Here is a 25,102-nt window from a genome sequence, read left to right on the forward strand (position 1 = left end):
GCTATAAAATACAGACAAAATGGACTATAAGACAAACATTTTTATTTGGGATAAATATTACATGAAAAAAAGAAGGATCTCAAGTGGACAATATAGCACCTCTAATTCTGTGTATAACAATAACATGAACTCAAAATACATAGGCAAAACTGAACCACATGGAGAAATTAACTAGCTCATAGATTCTCAGTAAGTGAAAGATCAGTCAGACCAATAACATACCATATGATTAAAAAATTAGAACAACCTTGGGTGGCGCCTGTGGCTCAAGGGCGCCGGTCCCATATGCTGGAGGTGGCGGGTTCAAACCCAGCCCCGGCCAAAAAAAAAAAAAAAATTAGAACAACCCAATTGACAACCATGAGCTAGCAAACACACATGGACTTATATACTTACCACCTAGTAAATCATAAATGGAGCATGTATCTAAAAATATGACTGTGCTAAGCATAGGGAAAATCTCAGGAGACACACAAAGATTTCATATCCTATAAATGGTCTTCTTTCAACATGAAACATTAAATTAGAAATTAAAAAAACCAAAGATTTACAATTCAAAATTGAAATATACACCACAAAAAATTTTAAGAAACAAAAAAGAAATCTTAAAAGATACTAGAAAATATTTAAAACTGACCAATAGTGAAAATGTTATGAAATTGTCTTTTGGGCTCCTAAAGTGGTACTTGGAGGGAAATAGGCCACTATACCCCAGTAGTTTTTCTATTTCTAGTAGAGGCCGGGGTTTCATTCTTGCTCAGGCTAGTCTAAGAACTCCTGAGCTCAAGCCATTGACCTGCCTCAGCCTCCCAAAGAGCTTGGATTACAGGCATGAGCCGCTGCACCCAGCCCATAAAGGTAGCCTTATTAAGAAAAGGAAAACTAGTACGTGAATCTACCTTAAGAAATCAGAAGGACCAGGGAATACTCCAAAGAAAGTAAAGAAAGGGATGATCAACATAAGAGCAAAAATGAAGGGAAACAGAAACACAAAGAAATAACACAGATGATGAACAACCCCTCCCCCCACCAAAAAAAAGCACTGGGGTTGCTTTGAAAACAATAATGATATAGAAAACTTCTCATAGATTTAATTAAGATAAACTTAGAGGAAATAGTCATGGGTAGAGGTAGATACATGAAATTCTGTTATACCATTTTTTCTGCTTTGATGTGTGTGAGTGTGTGAAGCCTGTATAGAACAAATTATAGGGAAAAAAGAGTTAAGACAGGGAAATTGGTCAAGGGCATGATTTTCTTTTTACAGTTGGACATGCCAGAAACAATGGTGGCCCGAACTAGAGCAGTGCAGAGTAGGTGGTGAGAAGTAGTTTAATTTGGGATCACACATGAACATAGATAAAGAGACTTTGAATAAAATAACGTGAAAACAACCCAAGAAATGTATAAAAAGTAATATATCATTATCAAGTCAGATTCTTTTTTTTTTTTTTTTTTTTTCATTTGGGTGCCTGCTCTGGGCTAGCTTTCCCGGCCACCGCCCAGCTCTGACTGCAGGTTGCTGCTGGAGTCGACCAGCCACTAACTCGACCTCAATGGATAATTGACCTCTTACGCCAAGGATCAAGTCAGATTCTTTTAAAGAATATAAAGACAACCCAATATTAGGAGATCTGTTAATGTAATTAACCACATTAACAGATTACAGAAGAAAAATCATGCCATTAATCTTAATAGGAGGAGTAAAAGTTGTGATTTTTTTTTTTTTTTTTTTTTTTTTTTGCTTAGCTAGCCTGGGTAGGGTTCAAAACTGCCAGCCCTGGTGCACGGGGCTGACACTCTAACCATTGAGGAATGGGCACCCAGCATAAGTTGTAAAATTTTAAATACATTTGCAACTAAATACACAGACATTCACACAAACCCCTCGTAGAAAACTAGAAATGAAGCACGTAGTGCACATAAGTCACGTGCATTAGTGCTCGCCATCGTTTGTCTTGTGTTTGCCCTTTCTAGGAAGTCTTGTGGAAATTCTCTTAAGTCCTGCCTTCTTAAATTAAAAATCAAAACTTAAATTCCCAGAATTTCTTGGAACTAGAATCAAACCAGTGACCTAGGAGCCACCAACACACACACACACACGCACACATACACACAGCAATGATACACGCATTGTGTACACATTCTTTTGTGCACATGTCTGAGTTTCTGTAGGTGTGTACTTACAAATAAAACTGTATTCATTTTAATCACATGTGTCTACACATTTTTAAGTTTTTTCAGATAGGGCTAAATGCTCCCACGATGGACTGTATCAATTTATAATTCCACTAGCAGTGTGTGAGAGCTCCATCTCTCTCCATTTTCGCTAATACTTTATATTGTCACACTTTATTTTTGACATTTTGATAGGTCCAAAATGGTACCTAATTCATTTTATTTGCATTTTTCTGACAGCCAGAACATAGTATCATTGCAAGATAACCCAGAAATAGCCCAAAGGTACATTAACAAGAGAATGGATAAATATATAAGTAAATAGCTATACAATGTAATCATCCACAGCAGTTAAAATCGATGAAGTAGAGTAAAATGAACTGAAAATGAAAAGCTTTTAATACACAGTTGAAAAATAAATTGTAAAATAATATGCATGCCATGATGCATTTTATACCAAAGTTTGACAACATGAAAACTACTATTTGTTACTTATGAACATATGTAATATATACATTTTATGGCATAAATCTATAAATGGCAAAAAGAAACAACAAATTTATGGTTGTGACTATTTTTGTGAAAGGAAGGAGAGAGGGAAATGGGATCAGTGTAGGGTACACAGGGGATTTCACCTGTATCATTAATGGTTACTTTTTAATATAATAAGAACTATGATGCATTCTTGAGATTTAAAAAGAGTTGGGTCATAAGTACTTATTTTTTATATGTTATGTTTTACATGGTCAAAACTAGGGGGGAAAGATTGATTATTTGCTCCATAAGTATCCCATGACCTTTGGCCAAAAGCAATCAGATTTTGACCTGACAATTTTAGAAATGCAATCAATTCCTTCCTTGCAAATTGAGCCCTTGTATACTCTCCAAGGGTGATTGCCTCCAAATTGACAAATGAATTCTGTTGTTTTGTGAGGCATTTAAATCAAATCTTCCAGATAATAAGCCTAAGTCTGCCTCCTGGGAAAGGCACTTAATATATTTTCTAGACAGGGCAGAGATGGCACTTAGCTCTTGGGTAAGCATCTGGGGCTTGGTGTTAGAACCTGAACGGCTTCAACTCTCCAATATCCCTCCTTGTGTTCAAGCAAGCTCCCAGCAGGAGCCCACAGGGCTTACTGAACTTTAGCAGGGTATGGGGCGAAGGTACTTGACAACTGCATTACTGGGAAGGCCTTGTCATTTCCCTTTCCCCAGGCCACACCCCTTCATTTTAGCCATCCCCTCCTCTTTCTGCTGTTTGCCTTCTTTCCATCAGTCTCTGTTTTGGAAAATCATAGTCCACATCCCTTGGTCAAATGTATACAGCCTTTAAAATAGTCTTATTGGCATTGTTTATGTGTCCTGCCTGTCTATGTCATATAAAAGTATCCCAGGAGATTCCCGGGTCATGGACTTTTAGGAAAAGACCCCTGGACATGGATGCCTTTCTATATAGCTTATAGAATAAGAGGAAACTCAACAGCCTAAGAGGCTCTCAAAATAGGTAAATCTTCCCACCCATTTTGTGCCTCAGACTGCCAGTAAGGGAGGCCTTGAAGTGGATGTTGTCACTTTTTCTAGTACTAGGGAGAAAACAGGTAAAATGATTTCAAGCCCACTGCCACCAGGAAATAAGTTCCTATGCTACTTTCTTCTTAGTGAACACGTCTTTTTTCTTTACAATGTTTGGATACCTGGATAACTTTGTTTTAGTCAGCAGTTGTTAAACCAAAATGTTTGTCACCTGAATCATCAAGAATTGTTACCATAATATATTCTATAGGTTCTTATTTCCCAGGTCTCCACTAGATTTTTCTTATTAAGTTAGCTGGTTAATTCTCTTACTGTATTGTCTACTTGCACCATTACCTGGTTGCCCATTGTATTCTCTAGGAAGTACTCTGCTGACAAGTGACAGCTGGCACTTGTTACCTAACAGGATTTAAGCAGTCAATGTATCCCTGGAGAGATGATGAAGTTTGCAGTACCTAAAATTGGCATTTTAAGTTTCCCAATTGTTCTCTCTCTGACTGTCCTAACATTACTCTTCTTTGTCCCTTTTATTCTCATTAGTTTTCTTAGTACACTTCAGGTAGGTATTGTTGAATACATAACCAGTGACCCTGGGCCCCTACAGCTCTGGCATGCTCAAGGACCAGAAGTCACAACAGTGTTCAGGGCCGTAGGATTTTGAGAGCTAGAGAAGCCAAGTCAGGAGGGGATTTGGACCAGAAAAGCAGCTGAAGTCTTTCTCAGCTATGACCTTTCTCCCTTCCTTTCCAATCACTGACTGTGTGCACAGAATGTTATTCCTAAGCCAGTCTCCCACCCTCTCTGCGTCCTAATTCTGTGCAGCCTTTCTCTCTCCTTGCCACTTCCAACTTCTTTCCATACATCCAATCAGGAAAGAAAATGGTCTAAACTCTCCTAACAATAGATAATGAAAGAAGGTTGTGTGGCCTCAGTTCACTCCAATTAGGATAGTATTCCTTGTTCCATTTCTGTCCTGGGAAATCACAGACACAGAATTGGTATAACTGCTAGGACCCATGCATTGTGTGGCCATCCAGCTCCATTTGTTGCAAATGGATACCACAAGCCTTTCATTCATAATGCCTATAAAATGCCCATGGCAGCCAGTTTCCAACGTATCTCTTATACCCTGCATTAAAATTCTTGCTTTCTCTGACTTGTTCCTTGGAAACATCCACCAACTGTTAAGCTTTCATCTCTGCTCAGTTCCCTGCTGTCACGGTTTCTTATTCTCATGAATGGAGAAGTCACTAAAACCAGTAGTTCGCAGCTTGGCACCATCCATCACTGGCTCACCAGTCTTGCTATAAACAGTGTCTTCTGTGGAAGGTTACTTTTACCCTTTATCTGCAGGGTTTGCTGCTAATGTTTCATATCATCTCAACAAACACATAGAGGAGACCTCTGTCAGGTTCTATGCTCAGTGCTGGATATTTAGAGAGGTTCCTGACATGTTTTCTGCCTTTAAAGAGCTCTCATTCAAGTAGAGGGACACAGATACTGTTTTTCCCTCAAATTTAATTTGTTCCACCTCACTCATTTTTGCGCTTAACAAATAATTGGGAGTTTTCCGCATACCAAACACTGACTTAGGCATTAATGATACTGAGATGAACAAAACACACATGCTTCACGCCTTCATGGAGCTTTCTGTCAAACTAAGGACCTGTGTCTGTAAGAGCTAGTATTTGACCAAGGAATGCAGTAGGTGCATAGTAAGAGCACTGTTTCAGTGCTCAAACAAGCACACAATTCCTCCCCTCCCTTCCTGTGAAAAAAGACTGCCTCTATTTCCTTAGGAAAGTATTTCTCTCTCTCTCTCATTTTTTTTAGACACAGGGTCTCACTCTTATCAGGCTGGTCTCAAACTCCTGAGCTCAAATAACTCACCCAGCTTGGCATTCCAGAGTGCTAGGATTACAGGTGTGAGCCACTGCACCTGGCCTAGGGAAATAGTTTTGGACCTGGAAATCCCTGTTTGACTTTAAATGAGCCAAGAACTCCGCCAGGTCAAATTTTCATCTAGGTTTTTAAAGAAGTCTGTAGTCTCAATGAAGCATAGGTTGTTGCTGCAACTAGTTGCTAAAAAGTCAAAGGACTTCCTGATGCTTTATCCAAAGTCATCCTCGACCCTTGATAAATTGCCACAGTTTACTAAGCAGTATAGGAAGAAGACATTTATAAAAAACACAACAAATGTGTTTCCCAGCCATAATGACGGCAGCTATTCTGCCTTGTGACAGGATGGAAGATGAGCTAAAAATAATGTGAAATGTATTTGACCAATAACTTCCCTCTCTATCAGGAAAGAATGATTCTGTTACTTCAGCTTAGTAGTAAAGAAGAAAGGCCGGGCGCAGTGGCTCACGCCTGTAATCCTAGGACTCTGGGAGGCCGAGGCAGGTGGATTTCTTGAGCTCAGGAGTTAGAGACCAGCCTGAGCAAAAGTGAGACTCTGTCTCTACTAAAAATAGAGAAACTGAGGCAAGAGGATCGCTTGAGCCCAAGAGTTTGAGGTTGCTGTGAGCTATGATGCCACAGCACTCTACCCGGGGCATCAAAGTGAGGCTCTGTCTCAAAAAAAAAAAAGAAAGAAAAACAATCAAGCAAGTGAAATATGAGATTTCAAAAGAGAGAAAGTCACAATTGTTAGAAAAGTCTCCAGCACCTCTGCCCACCCACATGTTCCTGCTTGTGGATGGGGAAGGGGCAGAGAGAGGAGCTGGCCGGGGCAGGGGTTATGTGTGTGCTTCTGTGGCACTCCTAGGTGTAGGTGTCACTATGTGTGAGTCTGTAGAATGCCCTGGACAGTGTGGGTCTATATGTGCTCTACACCTATTTGTTGTGTGTATGTACATTTCTCTGAATGTATTTGTGCATGTTGGTGCACGAGTGAGAAGGAATGAGTGTGTGTGTGTGTGTGTGTGTGCGTGCACATGTGTTAGAAATCCTAATCCATAATTAACTCCCAGCAATACAAAGGAAGAGCTGCGTGTCTCTGCTGAATCTAGTTACTCCCAATGGCCCGTGAGCTCTCTGAATGGAGGGGGCTCTAGAGCCCTGTAATGCAGAGCCGGGTGCCTAAGGAACACTTACTAAATGCCCACCTGGCAACAAATTCACTGCTTGCCTAGATCTGGTCAAAAGGTTGAGAGGGCGTACTCTAGACATACGGACTTTCTTGCTGCCCTTAGGAGAGAATGGCATGCCCTCACTGAGTTCTCCCTATGTATCAAGTGCTCTGTTAAGTGCCAGGAAAGCCATGAAGACTTGATAGTTGCCCTCAAGGAGTTCACAGAGAGTCTACTGTGCCCTTCTTTTTATTTCACACTTGAACAACAAAGTTCAGGCCTCTCTCCAAGTTTCCCATCCACTCACATACTTATGATTTTCTCTCTTGAGAACTAGCCAGCTTCTCTGACTTCTAGACCTCACCACTGATTAAAGAGCCGTGTAAAATCACCATGCCTACATCAGCTCTCAGCCTCCAGCCTTTTTCCTCTTGCAGTCTATCCTGAAAAAACCACCAGATGAATTATTTTTAAACAGCACTCATTCCTATATTTTCACTGTTCTACTCAAATCCACTCAATGGCTTTGCATTACCTATAGGACTGACTCCACCACTTCCCTATGCAACTATTTGTACTTACCCAATAGGTAGAAAGAAGCCTTGTACCCTGCCAAGTGGTATGCCCATTGAAAACAGACATACAGAAAAAATCTTAATAATGAATATAGACACTACATATTTTTGAGCATATTTTCCCTGATGGTTAGACTTTTTTTTGAGACATGGCCTCAAGCTGTCACCCTGGGTAGAGTGCCATGGCATCATAGCTCACAGCAACCTCAAACTCTTGGGCTCAAGCAATCCTCTTGCCTCAGTTTTTCTATTTTTTAGTAGAGATAGGGTCTTGCTTTTGCTCAGACTGGTCTCAAACTCATGAGCTCAAGCAATTCACCCACCTCAGCCTCTCAGAGTGCTAGGATTATAGGCATGAACCACCCACCAGGCCCGATGGTAAGATTTTTATTTGCAACATAAAGTCAGTCATTCAAAAAAAATTTATCATGCACCTAAAAACTGCCAGGAATACAGAGCAGATAACAACTGTTTTGTTTCTCTAAATAATAATTATTCAATCTAATATCTGATTATCAGCAGGTGGTCTATTAGGTTGCTGCCTTCTGACTCATCTCTCCATGGCATTCTTTGCTTTGGCAGTAAGGGATGATGGTGGGAGAAGGGGGTGGTCTTTGCAGAGGGCTCATACTGTACCCTACCTTATTTCTTGCATCTGCAATGAACCTCCCCTTTTTCCCAAAATTAGTAGAAGAACCAGTTTCCAGAAGTGGATTAGACTCTTTCTTTAAACTATATTACTCTGGTTAGTTTGCATTTTCAGTAGATAGAGCCTAGTTGTAAGGAACAGACTTCTTGGATAATGCCAACAGATGCTTGGCTGAGAAACCCTACCATGACACTATCCTCATATGACCTGTCTCTACCAATATATGTGTGGTACGAGTGACATGTGGGGGAGAGGTCAGAGAAGTAAGTTTAATTGAGAATAGGGAGCCACTGCAAGTCTTGAAAGATATATGGAGGAAGGAAGAGACATGCCCTCCTAGCAGGGGCACATAATTTAATAGGAGGGAAAAGGAGGGCAAAGATGGGGACACAGGGTGATGAGGGTCGGGAGAGAATTCATGTGAGATAAGACACCTCCTTAGAATATCAGCACAAGGCCCTGCCATAGAAAAACCTCAATCTATTGTTTCTGATCTCTTGCATCTTCTTTCACTTTTACTTTCTGAAGAATTGTACTTACCATGTCAGTGTCTGACACAGGGCCAAAACTGGTCACATAGATGTCAGTCTTCACTTCAGTTACTGCATCTGAGCAAAAGAAAGTAGAAAAGCAGAGTGTTGTGAAAGGTTCAGAGAGACTCTAGCACAGTACTCCGAATGACAGGCACCTGGCCTGGTCATAGGAAACCCCTCAGAAACCCCTCACCTGTAGTACTTCTTCAAAGAGATCAAACTAGGTACAGGTTCAAAGTCTACCTCTTTAGATATCTTTGAGAATGACAGCAGAATCCCAAAGCAAAGGAGCTAAGACAGGGCCGTTAACATTCACAGGAGCTGAGCTCTCACACAGGGCTTACTCTCACCTGTGGCAGGTTTACACGTGTTGCAACATGCAACTCTCCACTTTCCAGAATATAGGAAGATTGTACTTTCCTGCCCTGGATGTTTAATGTACAGAAGTGCAATGTGACTGGTTTTGATTGTGGAAGAAAGAAATATTTGTCCTTCCATAGCTGGAGCAATTGATGTCTAATGTAAGACCGTCCATGGCATAGTGGTCAAGGAAACATGTTGATACGGTGCTAACATAAAACTGGAAAAGTCTGGAATGATGAGCTAACATATGGAGGACAACTATCCTGGAGAATTGCCTGCATTTACAATAGACATAAATGAGAAATAAACCTTTGTTGGGTTAAGTGACTAAGATTTTGAGTTAAATTGACACCGCTTGACACACTCTCTACATTCATTTTCCTTTATTGCAACAGTCTGTTTACTTGTCCACCTTCCCACCCAACCCAAGAGCTTCTGAAAATGAAGGCCTTGTTACTAGGTTAGTGCTCACTAAACACTTTTTGTATGAATGGGTAAATCTCATCATGTATTTGCAAAATTGAAAAATGATACTGTCTTAGTCCATTCAGGCTGTTACAACAAAATCACTTACACCGAATAATTTATAAACAACAAGAATTCTTCGCTCACAGTTCTGGAAGATAAGAAGTCTGCGATCAAGGTGCCAGCAGATTTGGTGTCTGGTGTGGGCCCATTCATCACAAATGGTGCCTTCTCAGTCCTCACATGGTGGAAGAGGCTAGAAAACTTGCTCAAGCCTTTTTTTTTAAAGGCACTAATCTTATTGTGATATCAGAGCCCTCACAGCCTGGTCACCTAAAGGCTCTTTCTCTCTCTTTTGTATAAATTTAGAGTACAAGTGCAATTTTGCTGCACATATGTGTTACGTAGTGGCAAAGTCTAGGCTTTTATTGTATATGTGACCCGAATAATGTACCTGTACCCATTAAGTGAATCTCATCACCCACCCCCATTCCACCTCCCACTCTTCTCCAGTGTCTGTCATCCACACTCTATGTCCATGTGAATGAATTATTTCGCTCCCACTTATAAGCAAGAACATTCAGCATTTGTCTCTCTGTGCCTGGCTTATTTCGCTTAACATAATGTCCTCCAGTTCCATCCATGTTGCTGCAAAAGACATTATTTCATTCTCCTTTATGGCTGATTAGTATTCTATTGTATAAATATACACCACATTTTCTTTCTCCAGTCATCTGTTGATGGACGTTTAGGTAGATTTCATATCTTAGCTATTATGAAAAGTGCAGGTGTCTTTTTGATATAATAATTTCTTTTCCTTTGGGTAAATACTCTTGCTGGATTAAATGGTAGTTCTATTTGTATGTTTTAAAGAAATCTCCATACTGTTTTCCATAAAGATTGTACTAATTTCCCCCCACAGTCTACAAGTGCTCCCTTTTCTCTGAATCCTCACCTACATCTATTTTTTGGGGGGAGGGCTTTTTAGTAATAGCCATTTTGACTCATGTAAGATGACAGATATCTCAATGAAGTTTGAATTTGCATTTCTCTGATAGTCATTGATGTTGAGCATTTTTTTTTTACTTTGTTAAACTTTTATTCTTTCTCTTAACAATTTTTTTTATTAAATCATAACTATGTACATTAATGCATTTATGGGGTACAATATGCTGATTTTATATACAATTTGGAATGCTTACATCAAACTGGTTAACATAGCCTTCACCTCACTTAATTATTGTATTAAGACATTTCTACTTTACTCTTAATAGATTTGACATGTACCCTTGCAATATGCATTATAGGTGAGGTCCCACCGAGGCTGGGTGGAGGGAGGGTAATCGGTGGGAGCATTTTTTAAAGATGCTTATTGGCCATTAGTACATATTTTTTTTGAAAAATGTCTATTCATGTCCTTTGCCCACTTTTTAATGAGATTACTTTTTGTTGTTGTTGTTAAGCTCTTTGAATTCCTTGTGAATTCTGGATGTTAGTCCTCTGTTGGTTGCATAGTTCAGAAATATTTTATCCCATTGTGCAGGTTGTCTGTTCACTCAATTATTTCTTTTGCTGTGCAGAAGATTTTTAGTTTAATTAAATACTATCACACTGAGGATGAAATTTCAACTTATGAATTTTTGGGAAACACCAATATTCAGACCACAGCAGATACCCAAAGAAGGGAAGCTATTCCACTATTGAGTTTTTCTTTTCATGCTTCTGCCAGCTGTATTTACCCATTGCAGCCTAGTTAGCTAACCCACTGTAACATGCCTCCAACCTAGTACAAGCCAAAGCAGCCTACTCAAGCCTACCAAAATCCATTCCAGCCTAGTGAACACTTCATCATTACACTAAATCAAAGAAGTTCCAGTGCAGCCCAGCATACCTGACCACAGTTGAGGACACTGGTAACACAACCAACAGCAGTAAAGCTCACATACGACTTGATGTGTGTGTATAATGGAGCTAGTTGCTGCAGTCTGTGGTACCTTTCTCTCATGAAAGGGAACAGATTTACTCCTTCTGTACTATGTTAGCCACACCCAACCAGTCCTGGGTTCTGGCCCAAATATACTTTATATCTTTTTCATTTCCTATTTTCCAGAACCATCTCTTAGGCTCAGTTTACTGTGCCCTTACTTGGGTACCAATGTGTTCACTATACTCAAGGCCACCATGCTCATCCACAAATACTACATTTTCAGAAGACACTCTAAGTACCATTTAATAATAATCAACACTATAATCAATTCACCAAAAGACACAATTTACTTCCAAGCTTAATCAGCAAATAACATGTCTCTGAAACTGGAGCTGCGTTTTAAATAGCTGGGATCTCATCTAGAGCATAGGCTTCCCTCAAAGCTATTTCTGTATGTGAAGGAGAAGAGAGAGACAAAACTTCAGAACCCAGAATATGTCCCCTAAAAGCTTCACACTCAATGCCAGGCTCATCGGCTAAATAAGAAAATGCCTTTATACCTACTAAGTAGCATAAAAATCTCCCACTGCCCTATCTCCAAGTACAAAAAACCAAAATATATGCATTAATGGAAGAGACCACAGTTATATTTGAATCTAGTATTCCAAGCAGGACATTCTGGACACAGAACAACTTTCTACACCAGTGTATTTATAATATTGTAAGATAGCTATACAGACTTACAACAGCATACAGAAAGGAAGAGAAAGTCAAGTAAGCCTATAAAATTGATGGTAAAATGGAGCTGGAGAGTGGGTAGGATGTCCTGGTGTCAATATCAACTGTAAAGCAACCAAGGAAAGTCTTCCATCAACATTGCCTCCTTCTCCTGCTCCCCAGGATAGCTCATTTTACAATTCTACTTAAGGGTAGAGTCAAGTGGAAGGAAGCTGCTTTAGTTCCAAGGGAAGGTAGAGTCACCGTGAATAGAAAAGGAAGTGGCTGTAACAAAGAGCCTTGGGCTGGATGGCAAGGCGTGGGTTCTCAATCTTTGCCCCTGCCTCGCTGAATTCCTTACACAGGATCATTTTTCTTTTTACTCCATTTTGCCCTTGTACAATGAAGTCTTGAGACCAGTCAACTTCTGAATGTTCTCTTTGTTCTACCTAGAAACTCCCAAATGTAGGGCTAAGTAAGAAGCATCTGAATAAAGGTTCTCAATGGTAGCAAGAGGTAAGCTTTTACTTCCTACCAAGGAGGGTAGGAGGATTTATGCAAATTTGATGTCACTCTTTTGTCTAAACTGTTCACTTTGGTTTAAAAGGCAGCCACTGGCTGAGGAAGAAACTGTGGGGAGAGAGGCTCTGGCTGCTTTCCCAATAAGTTAAAGCTTTGCAGCAGAAAGTTAGTTGGGAAGTCTGGTGTAGTTGCTGGCCTGGGACACTGGACACCAAATTCCCTCTTCTTCCATTTCTATCCCATTCAGAAAGAGTCTAGCATATAAGACAATTAGATTAGAGGAAGTGTTTTGAAACAAGGGGGAAAAGAAAGGAAGAAGAAGGGTAATTAGAAGCAAACTGGAGGCAAAAGCAGGAAAGAGGAAGAATGGGAAGAAATGACACAAAGAGTGAATGGAGAAAAAGAAAGGAGTCAGAAGGAGAAACAGACTCAAGTGCACGGAGAGCTAGAGAGCGAGACATAGCTCGAGTGAGAGAGTGAGGGAAGCAAGTGAGAGAGAAAACTGCCAAGACAAAAACGAGAGGCAACGCACTCTTCACCAGAGGAGCCAGAAACCCCCTGGGCAGTTGGATGTGAGAGATGGGATTGTAATTTGGGTCCTGGCAGCACACACGAGGGAGGGCTCTGAATTGACATTGCCATCCTCTACTTCATGGCCAGGAAAATCCTGGATTACCTGACAACACTTCAGTGTCCTACACAGGGACCACTAGGCCATTATGAGTAGTCCCATTTTGGGGGCTAGCAGTTCAGCTGCCTTGAGGTAAGGTACTGACTGCACAGAGAGGCATATGCTGCAGAAGTATGGCACAGCAGTTAAAAGCATGACAAACCAGGTTTAGATTTAGGCTCTGCCACTGCTCTTTGTGTGCCTTTCATCACTTAACTCCTCCGCACCTGTTTCTTCATCTGGAAAATGGGGCTAATGAAATTTCTCTGAGAATTTCAGGAGATAGTATTTAAAGCAACAGTTATAATAGAACAGATTTGATGGGTGGAATATGTCAACTGCTGCTGCTGAATACTATTTTAGAGCTGAGCATGCATGAGCCACCCCTAAGGGCAAGTGGGAAGAATTTGCCCAGCCTAAGGTCCTGGGTCCCAGATGGAGAAGACAGTATCCACCCAGCACTCGAGTTCTGTTGTGTGAAGGGATAATTAGGAGTTAGCTATTTCATTTAAATAAATGAAAAAAAGCAATGAATTAAACAAATACTAGTAAGGGCCACAAACCACTGAGTTTAGCTTCTTTTCACAGCCTTCTTAATACAGACAAATGTGACCTATTAATTAATGGAAGATAAGAGGGATTCTTTTCTTCTTTATTTTGCATTGTTTGCAGATGCTCCTTAGCTCTTTCATCATTTGCTTTGAGGATTTAATTCCCTTCCAGTGTTATCTTCTAAAACAAAAGGTGAATAAAATTATCTTTTCCTTTTGCAAATTTACTGCAGGATTTGAAGTGCTTAAATGGCCCTGAAGTGCTCTCCGCATATGCATTCCGTTCACAAAGACACACGCGCACACACCCGTAACCCTCAGTGAGACTCCCACTGGGGGGAGCTCATTAGCCAGACTCTGTATCATTTGTGCTTGCTGCTGATCTGAAAGAGTAAATAAGCAATTGGCCCGAGCTCACTGTATTTATATTGAGTACGGTGCTCATAAAAAGTATATCTTCTGTTTAAATACATACCCAAGAAACCTTAATGTTTTCCACAGAGCAGAAACAAGTCACTATAGGCTCCCCAATTCTAGCTGCTCCACCACAGTACACACATCTTATCCTGGTCTTAGCACTACCCTTTGGACCCACATAACAAAGTCTGCTTCCTATTTCTCTTGAGATTTAAAGACTTTCATAGAGTTAAATAAAGTGACCTCTATACCTCCCAAGTCTGTTTTTCTTTCTTCACAGGCTAACTGTCCCAAATTCTTTCCTCTTTTGATACCTTCACTGTCCTCCATTCATTTGCTGGGACTAGGGTCTAATTTGTTACTGGCCCTGTGAAATATGGATTGTGGTAGAAGTTCATCACAATTCCATGAGATATACTACCCTTAGATAAATGATATGAACAAAAGCCAGCTATAGCCCTTCATCTCTTTATGGGTCGTGATGGACTCTTCAATTCCTCATAATGCTATTTTAACAATAGTGACATTTTAAGGATTGAGGCTTTGACCAAGAGAATGAAGTCCTGACTTTCCTGTTTTCTCACTTCCAGGTCACTGGGAATTTTGGAGAATAAGTGCTCTTTGTTACACATACTTTTCATCTTGAAGAGGGATTGAGCTCTGGAAATGGTGTTCCCTCATGAATAGTTACCTGGGTCTGCTAGCTACATCGTCTTAGGAAGTGGGTTGCAATGACTTATGGACAAGCTCCCGCAATCTGTTCTCATGTTAATGGCCTTTCCATTTATCTATGGCAATCTCTGAGGACTGTGATACTAGAAGTATTCATTGATGACCCCTCTCACTCCTCCAAAATAGCATTAATCACAGATAAGCTCTCTGGAGGAACAGGTAGCTGGAAAGTAGAAATTACAAGACTGTATCATAAGTCCTGAGCTCCAATCTGAGCTCTGCAATTGACTCACACCTCCTTTTGCAGGCTGTTCAGGTAAACCTCATTCATGACTGTTGACATTGTGTAGGCTTAAGGCCTAGAATTTTGCTTATTATCCTACCCCATCTAGTGTCTGGTACTTGGACTGTGCAGCAAAACTCTAAAAGCCAGATGCTTTCCTGGTGAATTCTCTAAGTGGAGGAGTATACACAATATATGTTTGTATATACGTAACACAACGCTAGGAAGAAATACAAGATTTAAGAGACCACAGTCACCACCAACTTAACCACTGTGAGTAAAGTTCTACTATTGCTAGACTACTGAGTATCACAAAGGTACTATAGAACAAAGTTCACTACCTGTTTCCCAAAATTCTCGGGTATTTCAGTATTAATGAAGCCCCAAATTTAACCTTTCAGTCCCAAGCCAGATACAGTTGGTAGGCAGTGGACACCGTACAGATCACTGCATTCCATTCACTGGTCCCACAAAAACATTGATTTCTTTTTGTGTGCTATTGCCCTCAGTATTCTACCCCCTTTATCATTACTCCATTCCTCAACCTGGAATTTAATACTTAAATTGTAAAGCACCAACACACATTTCAATGGTTAATTCAGAGGGTTTCATTTGCTTTTCATTCACTCTGTATTTTTCCTTCCTACCTTTCCCTTTGCTTTTTCCCTACACTTATTATTGGTTACTTAACCCAATATTACCCAGAATTTAGTTGGAAAGTCACTGAATCAGATTTTGGAAGATGTTGGTACAAACTCTAGCTGTGTTAACGACAAGTTCTGTGACCTTGAATAAGACTTTTACCTACTGAGCTTCAATTTCCTTATTGAGACTATAAACACAGAAATAAAATAATATTCTGCAAATCTTTGGTTTCCTGGTTTCCAAGACCAGAGTAGATCACAAGTAAAAAATTACGACTAAAGAGACAGGCCCAATGGAAGAAATAGGATATATGCACTAATGTGGTGAAGGAGTTGGCAGGAAAATAATGATATGCAGACTTTAGTACATGAGAAGAAGATAACTCAAGTAATATTTATGACTTTTCTCAGAAAAAGTTGATGTGCTTACTGCTCTTGGTGACATTAATATGGGTTTACAGTAGCACCTTCCTGCAGTATCTTTGCCCTCACATCTTTTTAGTGACATCTCTTTCTTGTGAAGCTGATATTCACCAGGGACCTAAGGAAATATTTGAATTTGTAGCTGCAGAGAAAAAGGGAACTAGCCACCCACGTGAAAAAAAAATGTCAGTAACAAATATGGAAGAAATAAAAACCATCAGAGAGCAGTCTCTGCAGTGGTTTGCTGCCCTTCACTGCAAATGGAGTCCACTCCCAAGAGCTAGTACAATTTCCATGGAACAACATTGTAACAAAATTAGAGAGAGAAGTTGAAGCAGTGATCAAATGACAACTGAAATATAACTTTGGAGCTCACTATACAATGCCTTCTTCACTCTAGAGGAATGTCCTTGAGCCAGAACAAGCTGAGAGCCAGGGGAGAAGCAGTAAAATCTTTTAAAAAGTTGAAATATGCCAAAAATGTTACAGGAATGTGCTGGTATTTTTCCAGAGCCTACAGATTCTTAGCCTAAACATAAAATTAAGGGAAAGACCACTAGTATAAGATATAAGGATTGGGTTAGTTTTGGTTCTACCTCAAATTAACTATGCTTGAGTTTCCTAATCTATAAAAAAGGGAGTTGATCCTTATGATTCCAATATTAAAAACATCATGATTTCCAAGGCCAAACAGATTACAAAAAGACTACTAAAAGTAGACGAATTGTCTTTCTTAAGAAGTTTTTGAATTTCCTGGTAAGATGGCACAGGTAACTTCACATTTTAATATAATCCCTCTGCTCTGAACACACAATCACACAATATGGTGGATAAAATATAAATTATACAATTGTTTTTAATAAAAGATTAAATATCATGAAGCTGGAAAAAAAAAGAGTAAGAGTAAGCAATGCTAATGCCAGAATTCTGGGTCTGAAAATTAATTGTTAATGAAGAAATGCCCAATTTCCTTAAGTACTAAGTTTGACAGTTGCCCTCTGTGACATTTCACTTTGACACTTCCTGTTGGGTTTTGTTATTGTGAAGATACATCCTCATTCTTTCAAATGTACATTTTGGTCTGTTCTTATTTTTCAAAAAAATTTAGAGCAATATTTATGGAACCATGGATAAGTTAAAAATTCGTGTCATTTCTGAATATGGAGTTCTGACGTAGAACCAACGCAACAAACACAATTTGAATTATCTATGGAGTGTGTGGGAAGGATGTGGCTAATGAACTCAACCAATAGGACAAAATGATGAGGATGCTTGCAGTTAAGTAACTGAAATTGGTCAATAAAGACAGGCCAATCCTCTTCAAAGACAACACTCAATCACATGTCACACAAACAACACTGCTCAACCTGAAGAAGCTGAACTTGGAAACTCTCCATCATCCACCATATTCACCAGACCTTGCACCACTGACTACCACTTCTTCTAGGCTTTGGAAGGAAAATTTCTTGCAAGGAAAGATATTGAGTTCTCAACAATCTGCAAACAATGATTTCATCGCCACTCGCTTTCCATGCTTCTTTGCTGCTTGCACACACAAGCTACCGTTCATATGGTGGCCCCCTGTCGATAGTTTAGATGTATACTTTGATTAATTGTACTGCCTCTTGTTTGAGTTATAATAAAACTATACTTTTGATTTGAAATTGGACATTTCATATTTAATGACCTAATAAAAAGTAAAGTAAAAAGGACCAAAATTACTCTGTACAAAACAGGCGACTACAAATAGGCTGCATGCTTGTGGGGCAGAGCTGGGCATCTCCTCGAAAATAAGCTAAAAAAGTGAAGCTGAACAGATGCCTGGGGTATGAATCTGTTTGAAGTTGTGGGTTATCATTGTATTTGAGGCTGCAGGCTTGGGCCAAGATAAGGGGGACATGGGGGAAGGGGTGACATAGTAGACAAAGACATTGTTTTGGGAATAGGAACTGAGCCAAGTGGCTTATTTTGCCCAGAATGAATCAGCAATGTCACAATGCAGAGAAAACTTTCAAATACTGCTTTAAGTCTAGTTTGGAATAGGAATAATGGTAAAAACAACTACAAAACCACTTTACAGGGGCAAGATGTCCAACTACAGACATTGCTTGCCAGACTGTCTCAGTGAGAAGAATGGGTTTTAGATAGAGGAGAGGGAAGAAGAACCACAGTTCAGGTGTGGGTCATGAAGAGAGGGGCCAAAGCCTGCCAGCAATTCCAGAGAGGAAAATTACAAAGCAGAGAAAGAAGAAGATAAAAGAAAAAAGATATCAAGGGGAGTGAAACCTAGAAAGGGGAATCCCTCTTTTCCTTTCATGAGCCTTCAGAGTCCAAGGGGTTACCAAGTTTTCTGCAGGGCTTTCCACCTACACAAGCCCAGGCATGGAAGCAACATGGAATAGTGGGGAGAACTTGCTTGATCCCTGAACTTGGTCTTTCTGTGTGGAGCTCCCCTCTAAGAAGAGGGCCAAATGAGGCCTGAGACTTTCTACCAGTGGTCCTCAAACTGCGGCCCACAGGCCACATGAGGCGGTGTGATTGTATTTGTTCCCATTTTGTTTTTTTACTTCAAAATAAGATATGTGCAGCATGCATAGGAATTTGTTCATAGTTTTTTAAAAAAAACTATAGTCTGGCCCTCCAACAGTCTGAGGGACAGCAAATTAGCCCACTGTTTAAAAAGTTTGAGGACGCCTGCTACCACTCAGATGCTTCTTTTTCCACTCCTCCCCCAACCACTACAATGGGGAATGCAGTTTGAACCAAGAATTTGGCCAGCTGCTGCTTCTTGTCAGTGGATATGTGCTACAGACTTAGGTTCCCATAGAGAGTGGGTCCCATGCTTTTCTAGTGAACCTGGAGGGCCTGACTTGGGAGCTCCCTGTTGGTCAGCATTTCAAGGAGTCACACACTGCCAGGTCAAACAAGTAGGCTGAAACCTGTGTCCCCAAACTTGAGAGGGCTGCTGGGTCCCAGGGCAGAGGTCTGTGAGCTGGACTCATGGGGAGAGAAGACCCACCTGCACAGAACTGATAGGAGAAAACTGTGGTGTTCCAAGATGCAGTCAGTGGGCTGGGAGAACGCCCACCCTCCCTGCAGGAAAACTATCCTGTGGGATCAGGCTGGGTACTCTAGAAAGGAAGAATCCATCCCTGGGCGCCGTAGTAACCAGGGAAGTGCATAGGCACCGGGGCTGACCATGAGCTAGCTATGTGTGTTCCCCTCCCATTCCAGCTGGGAGAGAAGTTAAGAGACTGAGGGTCTAGCAGGCAGGTTCTATAGGTTGAGGCTTCCATGGAGTGTGGGTCCTACACCTTTTCCCCTGGGATGCCAATTTGGGAGCTCCCTGCTTGTGGCATTTTTTAGTCACATTTCAGCAGGAGTACACAAATCAGTAGCATTTCTATACATCAATAACACTCAACCTTGGAGTCAAATCAAAGATTCAATATCATTCAAAATAGCTACAGAGAAAATAAAATAACTAGGAATATACTTAACTAAGGAGGTAAAAGACCTATACAGACAGAGCTACAACATACTAAGAAAAGATATTGCAGAGGAAACAAATGAATGGGGAAACCTATCATGCTCACGGATTGGTAGAATCAACATGGTTAAAATGTACATACTACCCAGAATGATTTACAGATTCAATGCAATCCCATCAAAATACCAATGCCATATTTCAAAGATCTAGAAAAAATATTTCTCTGCTTCATTTGTAACTAGAAAAGAGCCTAAATATTCAAGGAAATCTTAAGTAAAAGGAATAAATCTGGGTACATTATATTACCAGACTTCAAACTATACTATAAGGCTATAGTAACCAAATCAGCATGGTATTGACACAAAAACAGAGACAAAGACCAATGGAACAAAATAGAAAACTCAGATATAAAACTATCCACATATAGCTCACTGACCTTTAAAGAAGCAAATAAAAATATACACTGGAGGAACAACTCCCTATTCAATTAACGATGCTGGGAAAATTGGATAGTCACATGCAGAAAATGAAACAGGATCCCATATCTCTCACAACTCACAAAAAACTAATTCAAGATTGATAGATTACTTAAATGTAAGGCATGAAACAATAAGAATTCTAGAATAAAATTTAGGAAGAAAATCCCTTCTTAGATATCAGCCCAGGCAAAAAATTTATAAAGAAGGCCCCAATGCCAAACACAACAACAAAAATAAACAAATAAGACTTGATTAAATAAAAAAGCTTCTGCACAGCTATGGTAATAATAAAAAAAGGGCAAACACAATGTACAGGGTGGGAGAAAAATATTTTCAAGGTATACATTCAATAAAGGACTAGTAACCAGAATCTCAAGCAAATCAGCTAAGAAAAATTCAAACAACCCCATCAACATGTGAACAAAAGACATGAACAGAAACTTTTCAAAAGAAGATAGACAATGGCCAAGAAACATGAAAAAATGCTCAACATCACTACTCACCAGGGAAATGCAAATTAAAACCACAATGAGATATCTGTCACTTTTACTCCTATTAGAATGGCTTACATTAAAAAACAAACAAACAAACAAACAATAGATGCTGGCATGAATGCAGAGGAAAAAAAAAACACTTATATACTGTTGGTGGAACTACAAATTAGTATAACCCCTATGGAAAACAGTATGGAGATACCTCAAACAATTAAAAGTAGACCTACCATTTGATCGAGTAATCCCACTACTGAGTATTTACCCAAAGGAAAAGAAGTTGTTTTATCAAAAAGAAACCTGCACTCTAATGCTTATTGCAGCACAATTCACAATTGCAAAGATGTGGAATCAATCCATGTGCCCATCAAATCATGAGTGGATTAACAAAATGTGGTACATATATATCATGGAGTACTACTCAGCCACAGAGAAGGATGAATTAATGCCTTTTGCAATAATTTGAGTGGAACTAGAGACCACTCTCCTGAATGAAGTATCTAAAGAATGGAAAAACAAACACGACACTTACACTCACTATTAAATTGGAACTAAACGAAGAGCACACATGTGCACAGAGAGAAATAAAACTCAGTGGAAATCAAGCAGGGGGAGAAGGAGGAGTAAGAGGGAGATGAAAACTTACCTAACAGGTATAATGATCACTATTGGAGTGACAGGCACACTTACAACCATAACTCAACATTATAAAAGTGATCCACATAACCAAAAATATTTGTACTCATATTTTCAAATAAATAAATTTGTACTCATATTTTCAAATAAATAATAAAAGAACAATTAAATAATCTAGATAAAGGGCATGAGGATGTTCATTGCACTGCTCTTGCAACTTTAACAGAGAGTTTGAAATTTTTCAAAATAAAGAGTGAGGAGAAATATGAACAAAAAACCACTTTATAGGAAGAAAAAGCAGTTGAAAACTAAAATTAAAACAAACTGAACTCATTTCTAGCATGATGAAGAAATGAATTACAGCCTTTCCCTCCCACTTATTATAAATAAAATTCCTGAACAAATTATTAAAAGCAACTATTAAGGACTCTGAAAAGCAAATAAGAGCAGGTGATTTATGGAGGAAAGTTGAAACTTAGGGAAGCAACCCATAGGGAAATAAGCTTCCTGAGTTTTTTTTCTTATTTTCTCTCACATGTTTGCTCCAAAAGCAAAGTTGCAAAGTGGGACTGTGGCACAGGTGGCTAAAACTCTGATAGAAGCCTCATTTTATCTTTCTAGAAAAAAAAATAAACAGGGAACAGGGTTCCTGTGGTCAGAGAGTGTGGTGGAATCCCAGAGTTCAGAGTGCTAAAGAAGATGCTCCATTAACTCTGCACACGAACCCCCCAGAAACCACAGGCTCACCCTTGAGCTGCATGTGCTTGAGCCAAACCCAAGGCAGCATATCAAAATCTTTGAGAACTATATTATGATTGAAATCACTGCCTAAATTTCAGACTGGTCCCTGAGTAGTATAAACATGGGACTGACCCAAGGCTGCATAGAAAAGATTTGCTAACTGAACTGTAAACTTAGATCACCCAAGTCTTAGACTATCTTCTCAGTGGTAGATATGCAAGACAAACCCAATTCTGCATGGTAAAGGCTTTGAAATATGAAAAAGAAGCAAACTACCACCCACCAGAGGCAAGGCAGACATTTGGTGGCTACAAAGGTGGTGTATCCCTTATGTGAACTGCTTGGGGACTAGATGTGTTCTGAATCTTGATTTTGAAATATTTTCAAACATATAATGAAGCATTTTGGAGATGAGACCCAAGCCTAAACACAAAATTAAATTTTATACAATATTTTCAATAATTTTGTGCATGCAACACGATTTTGACTGAATTCTGACAGCAACCCATCACATGAGGCCAGTTATGGAATGAATCACTTCCAGAGAATATTCTACATAACCCGAAAATCTGGAAGAAAATCACAAGGAATGTTCAAAATATAGTGAACTAAAAAAACAACATATCAAAATAGTGGGATACATATAAAAACACTTAGAGGTAAATTTATAGCACTAAATGACCACATTAGCAAAGAGTATTAACTCAGCAATCTAAGCCACCACCTTAAAAACCAGAAAGATAAAACAGGAACCAATTATAGCAAGTAGGAGAAAGAAGATAATAGAGTAGAAATCAATGAAATTGAAAATCAGAAAATATAGAAAAATTAATGAAATTAGAAACTTGTTCTTTGACATATGTTTATCTTGTGGAATGGTTAAATCAAGCTAATGTAGCAAAATTTATTTTTAGTGGCAAAAACATTTAAAATCTACTCCTTTGCTAATTAAAAATAAAATAAATATGTATAAAATAAAATAACTTATTTTTTTGGAAAAATCTAAAGAATGGCAAAACTCTATGAAGATTAAGCAGAAAATGAACAGAAAAAAACAAAAATATCTGGAAAAAAAGGGTGTTGTCACCAAAATTGGCAGAGTAATGAATTCTTGGATTCCACCCCTCCACAAAAACAACTAATAAGCCTGGAAAAACTGTCAGAATCAACTTTTAAAGAACTCTAGGATACAGTAAAAAACTAACAACAACCAAAGAAATTGAGATAAACAAAGAAGCTGCTCTACTGAAGCTAAAGAGCTCTGTAGCATTTTACCCTGCCCATCTGCCATCCCCTCTCCCCCTCTGATCCATGGCAGCTCCCATCTTTGCACCCAGCACTAGTGCTGGGGGAAGAAATAGTCTTACAAACCTTATTCTCAAAGAATTGTGATCTAAAATGGAAGCTCCTTTAACCCAGCAGGGAGCATTTGCAACACTTTTGGGCTACTGAGATGCATGGGCCAAAGCATTTTAAAAGTATGAGCCTTAAATTCTTGAACTCAAACAAATCAGCAAAAAAAAAAAAAAAAAAAAAAAAAACCCACAAATAATCCAATTAAAAATTGAACAAAAGACAAGTACAGAAGTTTTTCAAAAGAAGATAGACAAATGGCCAAGACACATGAAGAAATGCTCAACATCACTAATGGTCAGGGAAATGCAAACTAAAAACACAATGAGATTATCACCTTACCCCTGGCAGAATGGCCATTATTAAAAATTCCAAAAACAACAGATGCTCATGTGGATGCACAGAGAAAGGAATGTTTACACACTGCTGGTGGGACTACAAATTAGTTCTATCTCAATAGAAAGCAATGTGGAGATTCCTCAGAGAAATAAATGTAGACCTACCACTCAATCCAGCAATTCCACTATTGGGTAGCTACCCCAAAGGGGGAAAAGCCATTTGATCAAAAAGATACTGGCAGGCAGTGCCTATGGCTCAAAGGAGTAAGGCCCTGGCCCCATATACAGGAGGTTGTAAAACCCAGCCCCTGCCAAAAACTGCAAAAAAAAAATAAAAAAAGACACTTGCACTTGAATGTTAACTGCAGTACAATTCACAATGGCAAACAATGTGTCAAATCAACACAAGTGCTGTCAATTCATGAGTAGATTAACAAAATGTGGTAACACATACCCTGGAGTACTACTCAGCCCTAAAAGGACCGAATTAATCTATTTTTGCAGCAACATGGATGGAACTATAGACCATTACCCTAAGTGAAGTATTTCAGGAATGGAAAAAAAAAACAAACACTGCATGTACTCTCTAATAATTGTGAGCTAATCAATTGGCACACATGGGCACAAATAAATATAAAGGTCATGGGTAATCAAGAAGGGCATGGGTAATCAAGAAGGGTAGAGGGGTGGGCGGCGCCTGTGGCTCAAAGGCGTAGGGCGCTGGCCCCATATGCCAGAGGTTCAAACCCAGCCCCGGCCAAAAACTGCAAAAAAAAAAAAAAGGGTGGAGAGGTGATGCTATTGAATGCTATTTGGGTGATGGGCACACTAAAAGCCCAACTTAAACATTATGAAAGACAGTCATGTAGCAAAAACTTTTGTGCCCCCTTTAAACCTTGGGAAAAAAGAATGTGTAGAAAGGTGTATTTAAAAGACATTTACCCATGTGTTCTTCATAATAATCAAATGACAGAAACAATAAAATGTCCGATAATGGAAATTGGTTAATTTAGAATGTACCTCTGAAATATAATGTAAAACTTAAAAAATAGCTATTCAGACTTAGAAAAAAGTAAAAGTATTGGTTATGGCAGTCTGAGTAAGGATAACAGGACAAGCAAAAGACTGAATGACAAGCCTGGGAAGAAGAATGTTGGAAAAGGAGACACTTGTGTGACTAAGGGCTTTTACAAAGCCCCCACATCTCCCACGGAATTGATAAGGACACACACATGTCCAGGAATGGAAACAGGCTCTGAACAGCCTTAAGAAAAGCCCTGTGCCTAGATCTTTTTTTTTTTATTAAATCATAACTGTATACATTGATATGATCATGATAACTCCATGCAGAATTAAGAAATTAATTAGGAGGAAGAACCAT

At 39.3% G+C, this 25,102-nt stretch overlaps 1 protein-coding gene across 3 annotated transcripts in view; it reads right to left on the bottom strand.

Annotated features, from left to right (window-relative positions):
- GABRA3 (gamma-aminobutyric acid type A receptor subunit alpha3) overlaps positions 1-25,102 on the bottom strand; it is a 281,030-nt gene that overhangs the window by 103,936 nt on the left and 151,992 nt on the right. For all 3 annotated transcript variants that reach the window (XM_053580853.1, XM_053580854.1, XM_053580852.1), the window contains exon 4: positions 8,547-8,614. In XM_053580853.1, the coding sequence (XP_053436828.1) occupies positions 8,547-8,614 (68 nt within the window). The remainder of the gene's footprint in view (positions 1-8,546; positions 8,615-25,102) is intronic.

Source organism: Nycticebus coucang, chromosome X (assembly GCF_027406575.1).
Source record: "Nycticebus coucang isolate mNycCou1 chromosome X, mNycCou1.pri, whole genome shotgun sequence".
In the NCBI taxonomy this organism is placed as follows: domain Eukaryota; kingdom Metazoa; phylum Chordata; class Mammalia; order Primates; family Lorisidae; genus Nycticebus; species Nycticebus coucang.